The sequence below is a fragment of the Aotus nancymaae genome, unplaced genomic scaffold (genome assembly GCF_030222135.1).
Source record: "Aotus nancymaae isolate 86718 unplaced genomic scaffold, 86718_ANA_hifiasm-v0.15.2.pri h1tg000008l, whole genome shotgun sequence".
Lineage (NCBI taxonomy): Eukaryota > Metazoa > Chordata > Mammalia > Primates > Aotidae > Aotus > Aotus nancymaae.
The window spans coordinates 57403232-57418834 of NW_026988419.1; the positions used below are offsets into that span (position 1 = coordinate 57403232).

Below are 15603 nucleotides of genomic sequence, written 5' to 3' on the forward strand. Positions count from 1 at the left end.
AGTTCTTACCCTGAGTCAGGCACTCTGCCTGGTGCCAACAATACAGAGAAGAATAGGACAGGCAAGGTTCCTTTAGTTATGGAGGCTGCATCTCATTCTGGGGGCAACTTTTCAGTGCTTTTACGAGCAGCGGAAGTTAAATTAGAAACGTGATACTAACAATGAACTTGAAAGATTAACAGTGTCATTGATTCTTCTGCATCTGTTGTAATTTCTTGTTTTTTTCTGTTTGTGTCTTAATAGGACTTGGCTTTGGAATACTATGTATTAGGAGAATCTTTTGAAACTTCTGCTCCTTGGGACAGGTAAAATATAATAATACCTGAATTATTCAAATATGCGATATGAATTGCTTGAAATAATGTTTCTTTGTGTGTGAACATGTAAGTTTACAACATTTTATGAAGAAACATTGAGACAAGGCAACTACTTTTATTTAAATTAATGTATTCTTCAGAATGCCATATTTTCAAGTGTTTTATTGGGTGGGGTGAGTTGAAGAAAATTTGTCTGTGATCCAAAGAAGGAAGGTATTGTTGAAGTTTACATTTTGAAGAATGTTATTGAATGCTCAGTGTTATTATGTGGTTATATCTAGCTTTGACTTAAATTCTTAAGTGATTAATATTGCTTAAATGTTCTCTAAAAAGTCCTCCCAAAGCATAAAACCAGTTAACTGTCCTTTATAGTATATTATTTACCTTTTGATATTTATATTTGTAAAAATGGGAATTTAAATGATTTCTAAAATAAATTTAGGAAATTAAATACAATTTCTATTTTTAAATGTAAGCAAAATTTTGTTTCTGGAGCATATTATAGGAAATGGCCCAAATAGGATAGGTGGAAATAGATTTTAGGAGGGTTTCTTTACTGGATATACATACACACAATATTGGTTAGTGAATTAATAAAAGCTGACTAGGAAATGTGAAATAATTTATTAATAGACCTGTGAGTTTTATTATAACTCATTCAGTCATAAAAAAATTCTCAGTGAGATTGTCTGTACAGTCCCTTATCCAAAATGCTTGGGACCAGAAGTGTTTCAGATTTCAGAATATTTATATTATATATTTATCATTTGAGTATCCCAAATATGGAAATTTCACTGGAAATCACTGGAGCATTTCTTTTGATCATCATGTTGATACTCAGAAACTTTCGGATTTGGGGGCATTTCGCATTTTGGATTTTTGCAGGATATTCAACCTGTATATTTTAATTTTTTTCTAGTGTTCTGATATTTTACATTTCTTTATAAAATATAAAGTACATTAAATCCACAATGAAGTGTATAGGACATAACAATTCCCTGTGAATCTGCTTCTTAGATTGCATATCTTCATTTTTTGGTTTCTTCCAGTTTCTTTTTTCCCCCAGAAAACTTTTTACTTTTCTTTTCTCCCTTCCCTCCCCTCCCCTCTCCTCCCATCCCCTCCCGTCGCCTCCCCTCCTTTTGATGGAGTTTCACTCTTGTTGGCCAGGTGGGAGTGCAATGGCATGATCTTGGCTCATCACAACCTCTGCCTCCCAGGTTCAAATGATTCTCCTGCCTCAGCCTCCCAAGTAACTGGGGTTACAGGCATGCTCCACCATGCCTGGGTAATTTTTGTATTTTTGGTAGAGATGGGGTTTCTCCATGTTGGTCAGGCTAGTCTCGAACTCCTCCCACCTTGGCCTCCCAAAGTGCTAGGATTACAAGCGTGAGCCACTGTGCCTGGCCAACTTTTTACTTTTCTGCATGCAGTCATCATCTACTGAGTTAGTATGTTGGTGCTCATATTCCATGCATTGTTACCTAGTAACCCAGTTTATATTATACTATCCCTTTGTCATTCACAATTTTTTTTCTTTTTTAAATAAGCTTCCTCAAGTTGAAATGTTATTCACAAATTTTGATGCTAAATTTTAACAAGGGGAATAAATACTTTAAATAAAAATATTATGAAGTCATCAGCCTTTGAGTAGTAGAAATAGTTCGGCAGCTATTCATAGTGGTCTCAAAGACCTTTTTTTAAAAAAAATTATTAATTTTTTAGTATAAAATTAGTTTTATTTTTAGCTGAAAACAAATGCTTAACAACTTTCCAAAATCAAAACTAAAGACAAATACTTAGAAAAAAAGGGTAGAAACATATTTTTCATTCCTGGAGAAACCAGTAAGGCAGACGTTCTAACGGAGCTTGGTTTTTTCCACAGGACTAGTCGATGCAGACAGTCTCTCTCTCTCCAGCCTTTTCTCTATGTCAGTTTTATCTACCTGACAGAAAAAACTAAAAGAAACCCCAAAAGAACCCCTCCTCACAAACACAACACAAGACAAAGGACTCGAAAAGTTGGGGAAAACTTTTTAACACATCAAAGATCATTTTAGTGTTTAATTCCTTTCCTTGGGTATCTTAGCCAGTTTGACCTGCTATACAGAGCACCTTAGACTGGGTAGGTTAAATGTTCTTAGACAAGAAACAGTTGTTTCTCACAGTTCTGGAGGCTTGGAGTCTGAGATCAGGATGTTAACATAGTTGGGGTTTTGGTGAAGGCCTTCTTCCTGGTTTTATAGATGGCATCTTCTTAGTAATATCTTCACCTGGGGGAAAGCAGAGAGAGAGAAAGCAAGCAAACCCTTTCATATATTTTTATAAGAGCACTAATCCCATAATGCAGCTCCACCCTCATGACCTAATTACTCCCCAAAGGCCCCGCCTTCTAATACCATTGCACTGGGGCTTAGGATTTCAATATATGGATTTTGAGAGGGACAGAGACATTGACTCCATATCACTGGGAAAGTGGGTTAGTACAATGCTACCTCTTAAGAGTTAATGAATTTCCTTGTCATCAGTTAGTACTAACTGATCATTGACATCTTGTTTTTTTCATTCTTGCAACTGTGGAAGCTAATCATGTGCTAATTTTTTAAATTTCTCTTCATCTATTCTTTATATATACTTGCATTTTTATTTAATTGATACACCAATAATTTCTGTTTTATGCAGTTACACATTTGTTTTTGTTTAAAACAATTTCTTCAGCTGCAGTTTTAATAACTAATATTAATGGAAGACAACTACGTTTTTATGTAAAATGTACTTGTTGACAATCATTTAGCAATTTTCTTTTTCTTTCAAACCTTTGACTAACTAGAGGCAATGTTTGGCACTAGCCCATGGGATCAGGGTCTTTAACTTTCACACATTATTAGATTATTGGCTTTTTCATATATGAGCCACTTGAGGGATTACTGGTCATACTAATTTTTGTGTTTCCCTAAGTGTCCCATTCTATTGTGTTCCAACCCATGCCTACTACAATGGCTGCACCTGTTAGGTTCTCAATGAATATTCTTCATAGATTCTTATGAATGAGCTTGGGAATAATTTGAGATTACAGTCTATAAAAATAGATACCTTAAGGGTTGGAGGTTTTAATTTTTTTCTTTTTGAGATGGAATCTCGCTCTGTCACCCAGGCCAGACTGTAGTGATGCTATCACCGTTCACTCCAGCCTTGACCGCCTGGGCTCAAGCGATTCTCCCATCTCGACCTCCTAAGTAGGTGGGATCCCAGGTGCACATCACCATGCCTGTCTAATGTTTTTATTTGTAGAGATGAAGTCTCTATGTTGGCCAGGCTGGTCTTAAACCCCTGGGCTCAAAGCGATCCTCCTGCCTTGGCCTCCCAAAGTGCTGAGATTGCAGGCATGAGCCACTGTGCCCAGCAATGTTACAGATTTTGGAGACACCAGCAAGTCTTCTGATTAAATCCAAGAAAGTGGGTACAAACACTTATAGATAGTATGGAGTGAAGGGAAAAAAAGAGGGCCTAAGAAAGAGGTTTAGGGAACCTCAACATTTAACGTTACAAACAAAACAAAAGGTGACAAAGTATTTTGAATAATAATATCTAGAGGATGTAGAAATAATCCAATGATGTGAAAAAATCCCAGGCAAATTTTTTTCAGGGAGGAAATGGTCAAGTGTTAAATTTGCTAATAAGAATTTAAAAGTATGCAGTTATGTCTCTGTGCTATAAAAGGACTAATCCAAGTGGACACAGCCTTTGATTAAGTTCTGTGAGAGAATACTTTCAGAACCCTTTCCCTAAAAGTCATTTACTGGAAGTGTCCCATTGGGGGTTGTAACTGTTCAGTTGGTCCTTTCTCCATCTCCTTTTCATTATTCACCTATCAGTGAGGGTTTAGACATAAGGAACTCTTAACATTTTCCTGTTTCCTATTGTATTTGAGATGATTGAATACATTTAAGTGCATTTAAACCGAAATGCAGTTCACCCAGTGGCATAACTTGCAGAGGACTGTAATAGCAGATGATTGTAGTCTTAGTTTTTTTTAGACTACTTAGCTGTAGCACTTAAATTTCATTTTCTAGTGCCAACATAAAGAACTTGTTACAACAAAAGAACTTATTACTTTTATAAATTTGTAATATTCATTAACTCTTATAAATATTAAAGCTTAATAGATTTTATTTATAAAGATTTGTTTTATAAGGTAGATTTTCAGAATAAAGACATTAAATATCTGTAATCTAAATGTTTTATGAGATACTTTTTCAAACATGCATCCTTGCCATTCTATACCTCTGTGCATAAGTGATGCATAGATAATATTGATAAGTCATATATACCTGCAACTCTCATAAACTAAAGCAGAATTTAACTTAAGAACATTGTTTTATGAAATTAGAATTTTTTAAACTTTCAAATACTATATTTGTAAAAATAAAAAATTTGACATGCTAAGAAGACACTAAAGCCCTTTTTGTATTTACAATTTAATCATATACTGTTCTTATTGGCAATATGGGTAACTTTATAAAGTATGGTCTGTTTAAATGTTACTGTTTTTATCAAATTGGTTCATACAGTCAAGTCTGTGTCTTGAGACTAGAGATAAGCCAACCTTTTGAGTTTTTCTAGTATCGTTTTGTCTCATGATGCTAAACAAGTCAAGGTTTAAAACACAGAATCAGTGTTAGTATGTGGCCAGGATATTTAATGGGGAATAACATGGGACTTTTAATATCAAGTAGTCCAGCATAGCACATTAATACTTTATACAGTTTGTCTTCGGTAGATCTTTGTCATATTGGATTTCAGCTTGAGAATAAGCTATCAAACATTTGATATAACATCATGATTATAATTTCTTTTGAAAGACAGGTCCTTGCTCTGTCGCCCATGCTGGAATGCAGTAGTGTGATGTTGGCTTACTGCAACCTCAACCTTCCAGGCTCAAGCAGTCCTCCTGCCTCAGTCTCCCAAGTAGCTGGGACTACAGGCATGCGCCACCTTGCCCAACTAATTGTTTTGATTTTTAGTAGAGACGAGGTCTCACTATGTTGTCCAGGCTAGTAGTATTATGATTATTAATTAAATAATAATAATAATTTTTATTTTATTTGAGATAGAGTCTTGTTCTGTTACCCAGGCTGGAGTACAGTGGTGTAGCCCTGACTTCCTGGGCTCCAGCGATTCTCCCACCTCAGCCTCCTAAGTAGCTGGGACTACAGGTGCATGCCACCATACCTGGATGATTTTATTAATATTTTGTAGAGATAGAGTCTCACTGTTGCCCAGACTAGTCTCAAACTCCTGGGCTCAAGCAGTCATCCCGCCTCAACTTCCCAAAGTACTGGGATTATAGGTGTGAACAACTGCACCCCACCTGAGCTATTTTTGAATTAAGAAAACTTAGACATGGGTGAAGATTGGTATTCATATAACCTAGAATTGAATTTTCACTAACGTCTTCTTTATAGCTTTTTTTAAAGCTCTTAAAATCTTACAGTTAAATTGATTTTGAAATCAGGCTTTCCTAAGTGTAGGAAACTACATTCAGAAGACTTGAGTATGTTCTTGTGACTTTCTGTTTTCCTTAAGCCAAAAAAAGAAAAAAACTTTCCTCTTTTTGAAGTTAGGAATGGAGGGCTCAGTTTGAATGATCAAGGCTCTTTTTCATTCTTGAAAGAACAACTATGAAAGCTTTAGCTAAGAAAATTTTAGACTTGAATGATGCCAGATTAACCAGCATTTATTGGAATTTGTGTAGTTCTCATTTGAATACTTAATATTGTATTCATTTATCTTTTTTTAGGGTTGTAGATCTCTGTAGAAATGTAAAAGAAAGAATAACAAGGGAATGCAAAGAGAAAGGTGTTCAGTTTGCTCCTTTTTCTACATGCAGGTGAGTTTTAAAAATTGTTCTTATATTTTTTATTCTGAAAAAAATGTTTTGTTTTGTTTTTTAATCAATGGGGGAAATACAGTTTTCCAGCTGAGGAAAATCTTCAGTCTATTACATTTGGCCAGCTTTCCTAACCTTCACTTAGCACCTTGTTAGGATTGTATCACTGGAATTTTACAGCAATCCTGAGCCTTTTAGGAGTAGGACACCCTTCTTTGAGTAAGCCTTCCTCCCTATCTGGGTGGCATGGCAGTGAAGAGCTAGGTGTCTGAACTCCTGGAAAAAGAGGAGGACTCCTCTACTCACTGAAACTACAAATTATATAGTTAAGAAATTATAAATTATATACATACCCAACATGACTCTGTTTGAAGAGTGAAGGCAGTGTTTTGCTCTTTACTAGTAACTTAATCTCTTCAAGCTCTAATATTATCAGTAAAATAGTGGTAGTGCTATCTCTTGATGGGACTGTTGTGAAAATGAAATGAGAAAGCATATGAAAAAACTGTTAGGCTCTGAAGGGCTGTGTAAATGCTGTGGTATTGTTGTGACATAATTACATTAAGCTTGAGGTAGATAATTCATACTAGTATTAGTAAGGAAAATTTGTATATTTGCGTTTCCTTTCCAATGACAAGTCCTCATTAAGTCATTTAATTGTTAAGCTTACTTGCTCCTTAAAGCAATTTCATATATTTGTTTTGCAAGACTAGAAATATTTCTGTACTCTTTAAACTGGTAATTTTGTGTGTGGGTTTTTTGTTTTGTTTTGTTTTGTTTTGTCTTTTCTCTATCTTTTCCATTGTCTTATTTTTTACTTTCCTACTACTACTGTTGTGTTTCTTAGTTTTCCTTATTGTTCCCATTGGGAAGAGATACCCTTTAGAATTTGCTAAATTGTGCTTCTGCAAGGTAAGAAAGTAAAATTAACATGAAATCTGAGGAAAGCATCTTTCTTACACCTTAAATGTTCATTTCAATCAAAAGAATCTCCTTAAAGTAGTCATTTCTGCTTCTGTGTGGAGAGACTGTCCAGGTTTACCCAGCCTTGCAGAAAGTACCAAGTCAAGTCTGTGTATTAACGTGATTTAGAATAAGTACACTGAGGATGGGATCAGAGATCATAAAACCTGAAAAAAATAGATTTTAGAGATTATTTGCTAGGCATTTGAGATAAAAAGAGGTCTTGTTCTGTGTAGTAAAAAGCCTACAATGGGATAAAGCTAATGTTGGCATACTGAGTGTAAGAATGTCATTTGCTTTTAATTTATTTTAAATTTTTGGGTATCTTTCACAATTTTACCTTTTATCTTAAAGTCCTTAAAATGTAAGAAAAAAAATTTTGTGTTTATATTATCAACCCAAACTGATGCTTTATTTTTCTCTTGATGGTCCAGTCTTTTAGCAGACAGTCAGGTCACTTTTAATATAATCCTGAAAACAAATCAGACACAATAATCCAAAAGCTATTTGTTACATTTTAGTTAATCAAATCTATTCTTGTATAGTCGAGAAATTTTTACTCCTTTGTTTTGTCAAATGATAACTTAATAGATTTACCCTTCACCATTCTTCCTTCTGCCCCAAGTTCCTGTTCAACATCTCTTGAGAACCCCACCCCTGCTGTAACATTATGAAACTATTGTGATAAACCACTACCCATGGAAAATGATTAGGAAATAAAATACTCTGCCTTAGGGCATATTCTGTAATTACACTTAGATCTAGCTTCTTCAGAATGTATTCATGAGGCCTAAGAATCTTCATTCTATATTATAGATAGGTAGAATTGGTATATTTAAACTGAATTGGCCATGTGTCATATTTATTAAGTAGCTATGTTTTAAGAATGGTTTTCCTGTAAAAGCTTATATGTTCAGTTTTTGTGACCATCTTATAAAACCAGTTAGAATATGCAAAGCCTCCTTATTTGAATAGCTTTGATCAATAAGAGTTAAGTTATGGCTCACACTTGATTAACATTTAATTCGAGTTGGATTTCAGTTTAGTTTGAATTGAGCTGCTTAGTAGTGGCTAAGGAGATTATTCTGTGTTGAATATGTGAGATGTATTTTTTAAACCAGTTTTTTTTATCAGATGCTATGCTCACTACCTGGATGATAGGATTCGTACTCCAAACCTTAGTAACATACAATATTCCGATGTAACAAACATGCACATGGACCACCTATATCTAAAATCAGAGTTGAAATAACATTTTACAAAGCTGTTTCCAAGTTATTTAAAAATAATTGTAGATCTATTTAAAATCAAGGATCCTAAGAAAAATAACTCAGGTGTAAGGTACATTTATTGAGTTCATTTATCTCATTTTTGTCCATTAAAATGTATTTTGTACACTGGAATAGAAATTCCAGTCCTAACTTTTCTGAAGAAATTATATGGGAAGTAATTGCTGGTCAGTGAGTCTAATACAAATAAAGTACTCCAAAAACCATAGAGCACAAACTTTTTTTTTTAATTAAAGAATAATGTAGTGACTTTGACAACCACACTAGTACTTATCCAGTTGATTTTGGTAGAAGTTAGTGTTTAAGTGTCTTAAATGATAGAATTGATCTATTGTAAAAGGCATTAGATCTAAGTCACTTTCTGAAATTTACCCAAATAGAGGTATTCCAAAAGGTGCTTTTCATTATTTGGACTTGTCTGAGATACTAATCAATCAGGCTTATCAAGCTTTGTTAGGACTTCAGTGATCTGTTCCTCTACTGAAAACTGAATTGTGTAATATACAGATCCTAGATTTGTTGGAAGGTGATAATGCTCTATTAATATTTAGTTACATCTATTTATGAATGTTAGTGATTATCTTATGAGTGATATATATTTTACTAATTTCTACAAATTCATTTCATTCATTTATACTTCATACTTTATTTGAATTTGGTTATTCTTAATGATAGTGCCCTTGTAGTTAAAATGGTTTTCCAGTGTTTCTTAAGCTTTGTATATCTGGTACTTAAAATGTAAATATTCAAGAGATCTTTTTTTATGAGGGTGAATTAACACTAGAAGAGAAACACAGCTGGGAAATTGACAGTAGCATTGTTAAACAGTCCATTTCTTCTGTTCTGAGGCACCTAACATTTGGCCTAAAAGTCAATTAAAATTGTAGATTAGATTCTATTTGTATTGTGTAGTAAAAAGAGTATTTCCTCTGCATTTGCTCCTTCTGTTAAATTAAATTCTTTGTGGGAACCTCTGTAAATTACATATGGAGATTTGACTAATACTACCTTACCTCCCTTTTAAATGCTTTCCTAATTGCATTTTGAAAACTCAGATATATATTATATATATGATTTAATAATCTAACATTCTTGATATCTTCTGTATACAGACATTCAACATGTACAAATATGGGGCCACAGGAAGTATTTTAAGACTGTGTCACTGCATTTGGTGCAATCATCCTATTTGTTTCCCAAATGCTTATTAATTATTAATGTAAACTTAGTAAAGATGCTATATTGTACTCAGTCTAATTGTATTTGGTATTTGGGCATTTCTCCCTTTTCTTAGTTTTTAGTTCTCATACTTATTTCTTTTAACTTTGAGGGAGTTTGTAAAACTTATAATCACATTTCATCTGGTCTGTTTAGGGGCTGACTTTAACTGCAATATACTTAGTTATGTATATATTTTTAATCCCTCTTAATGGAGATGGGCCAATTTGAGAAACATTTACATTGCTTTTAAATTTCTAATTTTTGGGGAGTTGTAACTAGACTTACAAAAAAAAAACAGTATTGTACAAATAGCTCCTGTGTACCTTTTACTCATCTTCCTCAAATGCTGACATTAGAAGCAAATGCTTGTTCCTCGGTGTTGAAAAGAAGAACTAGCCCTCAGACAAAGAATTTTCTCAGCAAGGCAATTTTACTTTCTGCAGAAAGGATGTTTCTTGGAAGCCTGATTGTCACAAGAGCACATTGAACAAAGAAAAGTAGAGGTTTTTATCCCTGATGCATTGGGTTCTTACTGCTGTGTCCTATCTCCATTGGCTGACTGACCTGCGCAATCTAGACTGATCCTGATTGGCTGAAAACTTAAAATTTTCCTAAATAGGTAAACATGTGATGGAGAACAAAGAACAGAAGGGTGTTGTTTATGGGAAACTAGGAGAATAATAACATTTCCAAATAAGGAAGAAGCATAGGCTGTAAGCCAGGAAATGCCTGGGTGTGTTTGGACATGTCTGAGCAGGCTATAGGCCAGAACAAATAACTTGGTTGAAGTACAAGGACATAGAATGTACTTATTTCCTTACTACATTTAACAGCTACATAGACCTTAACAAAGAGTTATTAGCAAAAAGCAAGGAAGCTTGAAGGAAGTTAGTTTTTAAAAGAAAATATTATTTCTAACACTTATTATTTATTCTTTCACAAAAGGGGAAACTTTGAAGAGGAACTTTGTACTTTCACACTGATAACTCACATAATTATGGTATGACTATCAAAACCAAAAAATGTGTCGTTTCAATATTTTTACCTAACTCATCTTTATCATTTGTCCCACTGATATCTTTATCTTTCATAACCATTATACATTTGAAGAATACTGGTCAGTTATCTTGTAAAACATCTCTCAGTTTAGGTTTGTCTGATGTTTTCTTGTGATCAAATTCAAGTTACACGTTTTGGCAAGATTACCACAGAAGTGGTAGTGACTTGCTCTTCATGGTAGATTCAATCAGGAGAATTATGATATTTATTAAGTCTTGTTATTGGTGATGTTAACTTAGACTACTTGGCTAGGGTGGTACCTGCCAGGTTTCTCCACTCTATAATTACCATTTTTTCCCATTGTACTTGAAAAATATATGGGCTAGGCGTGGTGGCTCACGCCTGTTATCCCAGCACTTTGGGAGGCTAAGGCAGGCAATCACCTGAGGTCTGGAGTTCAAGACCAGCCTGGCCAACATGGTGAAACCCCGTCTCTACTAAAAATTCAAAAATTAGCTGGGCGTAGTGGCGCATGCCTGTAGTTCCAGCTACTGGGGAGACTGAGGCAGGAGAACTGCTTGAACCCGGGAGGCAGAAGTTGCAGTGAGCTGAGATCGCATCACTGCACTGTAGCCTGGGCAACAAGAGCAAAACTATGTCTTAAAAAAAAATCTTATGGGGAGAAACTTTGAGACTATGATGCAAATATCCTGTTTCATCCTGTTTCTTAGTTTCTTACACCATCTTCTAGTCACATCAATCTCCCACTGTGGATTCTTGATTACAACAGTTATTATTGTGGTACTTGCAAATGGTGATTTTCTATTTTAATCATTCATTTTACATTTATCAATTGGAATTCGCTGTGAAGAATAGCTTTCTTCTCCCCTCCTTTTCTGCCTGCGCTCCACCCCTACTCCCTGCCACTATCTATCTATCTATTTATCGGTCTATCCGTAGGGATTCATAGACATTTTATTCTCTGGAATATAGCCATTATTGTCATTATTCACTTTGTTGCTCAGATTTTCCCAGCGTGGCTATTGAGAGCTCTTTTAAGTCGGCTTCTGTGTCCTTTTGACCTGGGAAAGTAGTTTTTGAAGAGGAAGAAAAAGGGCACACATACTTAGGAAGAGTCAGTGATTGAGGTAGGGTGAGTAGCATGTGAGAAGATATGAGGCCTAGGGAGAGAGAAAAGCAGGTCTGTGTGCCACAGAGGACCTGTGTTCTGTAGAGTTGGTGCTGAGTGAAGGTACGTCTCCTCAAGCTTTCACAGCAGTGACAGCCATTGGTCCTTTGATCTTGGTTTCTTCCTCAAGTTCTTTGATTTTTCTTATTCCTGATGTCAGAATTGTGGTTATTTTCAGTTCATTTTCCCCTGCTTTGTTCCCTTAATCTTTTTGTCCATCTGGTTCCTCTAATCATGAATGTCTAGCTTTCTTACTCCTCTGTTATCTCTTGGTTGGTATCTCCTATGCCTTGATAATACTGGCATTTGTTTTACCTAGAACAATATCTTACATTTTTTGTCAGTCTGCATTTAGATATGCCTTTCTGGAACACTTTTCCCAGTCTGACCTACCCCAATTTTCTTATTCTTTGTATAGACTGATTTTTAAGCTGCATAAGGTAATTGATGGTGTCTGTATTTATGTTCTCTCTGTCAAAGTGTCTGGTATATTATCAGATAGCTTATTAAACTGAACCCAGAATTATCAGCATTCTTTAATCTTGTTTGTTGTTCTGTATCGTTAGACTATATTATGTTTTGGCTATACAGAACTTAGAAGAGTTTCTTCTAGTGCATTTAAATTATCTGTGTAGAAAAAATATTAATGATATTTATTTTGTTGTCATTTATTTTTAAAGTTATAGCTAGAACTAAATAAACAGTGTCTTTGTTTTGGTTTCAACTGCAGTGATTTGCTTTTTTTCTACCCAGAATCTAAGTCTATTGAGCCAGGAGAATCCAAACAAATGAAGTATTTATAGTATAGAGGCCAGAGTGTTACAGGAAAGGGGGTCCTGGGAAGATCTAGACCTCAAAAAAGGGTTCTTGGATTTTGCACAAGAAAGAATTCAGGGCAAGTTCGCAGTGCAAAGTGAAAGCAAGTTTATTAACAAAGTAAAAGTAAAAAAGAATGGCTGCTCGTTGCCCATTTTTATGGTTTTCTTGATATGCTAAATAAGGAGTGGATTATTCATGCCTCCCCTTTTTAGACCATATAGGGTAACTTCCTGATGTTGTCATGGCATTTGTAAACTGTCATGGCACTGATGGGAGTATAGATATAGCAGTGAGGATGACCAGAGGTCATTCTTGTGGCAATCTTGGTTTTGGTGGGATTTAGCTGGCTTCTTTACTGCAAGGTCTTTATGACCTGTATCTTGTGCTGACCTCCTGTCTTGTGCTGTGACTTAGAATGGCTTGACCATCTGAGATTGCAGCCCAGTAGGTAGATTTCAGCATCATTTTACCCGGCTCTTACTTAAGATGGAGTTGCTGTGGTTCACACGCCTCTGACAAGAGGACTTAATGTATTATGAAGAGATTATAATTTGCCCACATTTTATCAATATAGATTTTTTAAATAATGAAAATTGATTTTAGTCAGTGTTGGCATGTCCTTGTGTATTCTATGCATTTCATGTTCCTATTCTCAGCAGTGATGGAGCCAATGAGAGGAACCAAGTTTCTTGTTTCAAGTCTAATTTTGCCTTTTTCAAGGGGCCAGATGTTTTATATCACGTCTGTTTACTGTGGCAGTACAAAATATAGTTTTCACTTGCAGATATGGACCTCATTGTGTGGTCCTTTGGCAGGAAAACACCCTCTTGAAAAATAATGGAGTTGCACTATTTGTAGTATGGAAGTGCCTCAAATACTGTCTTATACCAGCCACATGAAGAACTTAATTGTGCATAAAATTTGTTGAATAGCAGAAAGAGAAAATGTTAGTGTTACTTTTATTGTCAAGATATGTATATTTTTAAGTAATTTTGTTAAATGTTATTTTGATTGTGTAATTTAAAGCAATGAATACTCATACTTACCTGACTACATATATTGTTTTCACACATGCTGCTGATAGCTCTCATTACTTCTAGGTAACAAAACAATAAAATCAGTGAAAATGGCATTTCATCATAAAATGCTGATACAATGTGTAAAAGTTTTTGGGTTATTTCCCAATAGAAGTTTTAGTAACATAGGACAGACATGAGAAAGATTGAATGTGTACCTATAATATTGACTAAATTGGTACTTCAGTGAAGGTAAAATTCTTGTTTTGCGCTGCATCCTCCGTTCACCTGTTTTGGCAACAACTCTAAAGCAAGCCAATGTGTATTCTTTCCATGGAGTAGGAGGCTGGGAAGAAACTGAGTTTATAGCTTAAACTAATCATTTGGATGGTCTTGCCTTTGAGTTTCTAGATGTTAAATCTGATTTCACTTAACTTAAAGCCCCTGTGGGGATTTTGTTTGTTTTTTAGGGTGACACAGACTTATGATGCAGGTGCATGTATCTACTTCTATTTTGCCTTTAACTACAGGGGAATTAGTGACCCACTGACCGTGTTTGAACAAACCGAGGTAATTTTGCATGCATACATATAGTTTTACATCTATTAATTAATGTCAATAAATTTTACTGTTAATTTATGAATTTTAATTTGAGTCTCTTTAATACACATGGTTTGCCTAGCTGTTAGCCCTTAGAAATGAAAAGCATATTTGTTTCCCGGCTTATGTACTGAATTGTGAATCTAAAATTAATGTACTGTACACCTAGTCTGTGATTCTTTGGTTGCTGTAGTACATAATAGCTGATTAAATAACAATTAAGAATTCGTATGACTATATAGGAATCCTAGATATCACTTTCACAGCCCACTCATTTCTACATGGTAGCTGCTATTGAGGTCAGCAGCCCTAATGCTCTTGGTCTGTGTTGTTGTGTTATTCTAGATTTGTAATATTTTTTGTATGCTACAGCTGTGAGTGGGTGCTTTGGGTTCATTAGCTAGCAGCTTCTATTACATTTCTTAAAGGGTGTCAAACTGTTTATTGTTATAAAGCCTTCTCTTGATAGCCAATATTTCTCATTATGATTATGCCTAGAGTTAAACAGACCAGAGTCTGGAGGATCCTGTAGAAAGCTGTTTCTTAAAAACTCAGGTGTCCTACTGTTTTAACTGCATTGCACACCTGCCAAAGCTAATTTCAGTAGCACACTTTTAGACCCAAACTACAGAAAGCATTTGGTTGGCTTCCTCCTATCCTCTTCTTCTTTTTTTTTTTTTTTTTGTAGCAGCTTTTTTGAAGTATAATTTGAATACAGTAAGCTATATATATTTAATGTGTACAATTTTGACATATGTATACACCTGTGAAACCATTACCCCAGTCAGAATAATATTCATCATTCCCAAGTCTGAGTACTTTTTCATCACTTTAGCCTTTCACTGCTTCAGTGTTGCCCCAATGTCCCTTCTGTACAGTACCACAGAGTGAATTTGTTCCTTCTTTATTAGTCCAAACTGCCTGTCTCTAAGTGCTACTGATTTCAATTCGTTATTGCTTTATGTAAAGTAATTTGTCAGAGGATATAAGTTCTTAGAGCAGGGGATAGCATATGTACAATTCATTTAGAAAACCCTAAGTAGTGAGGGTTTTTTGGAGTGAAGTCTTGCTCTGTTGCCCAGGCTGGAATCCAGTGGCATGATCCTGGCTCACTGCAGCCTCTGCCTCCCGGATTCAAGCAATTCTCCTGTCTCAGCCTCCTGAGTAACTGGGATTACAGGCGTGCACCAACACACCCAGCTAATTTTTTGTATTTTTAATAGAGACGGGGGTTTTACCATTTTGGCCAGGCTGGTCCTGAACTCCTGACCTCAAATAATCCACTCACTTTGGCCTCCCA

At 35.2% G+C, this 15603-nt stretch overlaps 1 protein-coding gene across 4 annotated transcripts in view; it reads left to right on the forward strand.

The window, feature by feature from the left end:
- Positions 1-15603, forward strand: part of AGPS (alkylglycerone phosphate synthase) — a 219447-nt gene that overhangs the window by 182413 nt on the left and 21431 nt on the right. For all 4 annotated transcript variants that reach the window (XM_012471935.2, XM_012471934.3, XM_012471937.2 and 1 more), the window contains exons 16-18: positions 244-305; positions 6118-6207; positions 14174-14273. In XM_012471935.2, coding sequence (XP_012327358.1) covers positions 244-305; positions 6118-6207; positions 14174-14273 — 252 coding nt within the window. The remainder of the gene's footprint in view (positions 1-243; positions 306-6117; positions 6208-14173; positions 14274-15603) is intronic.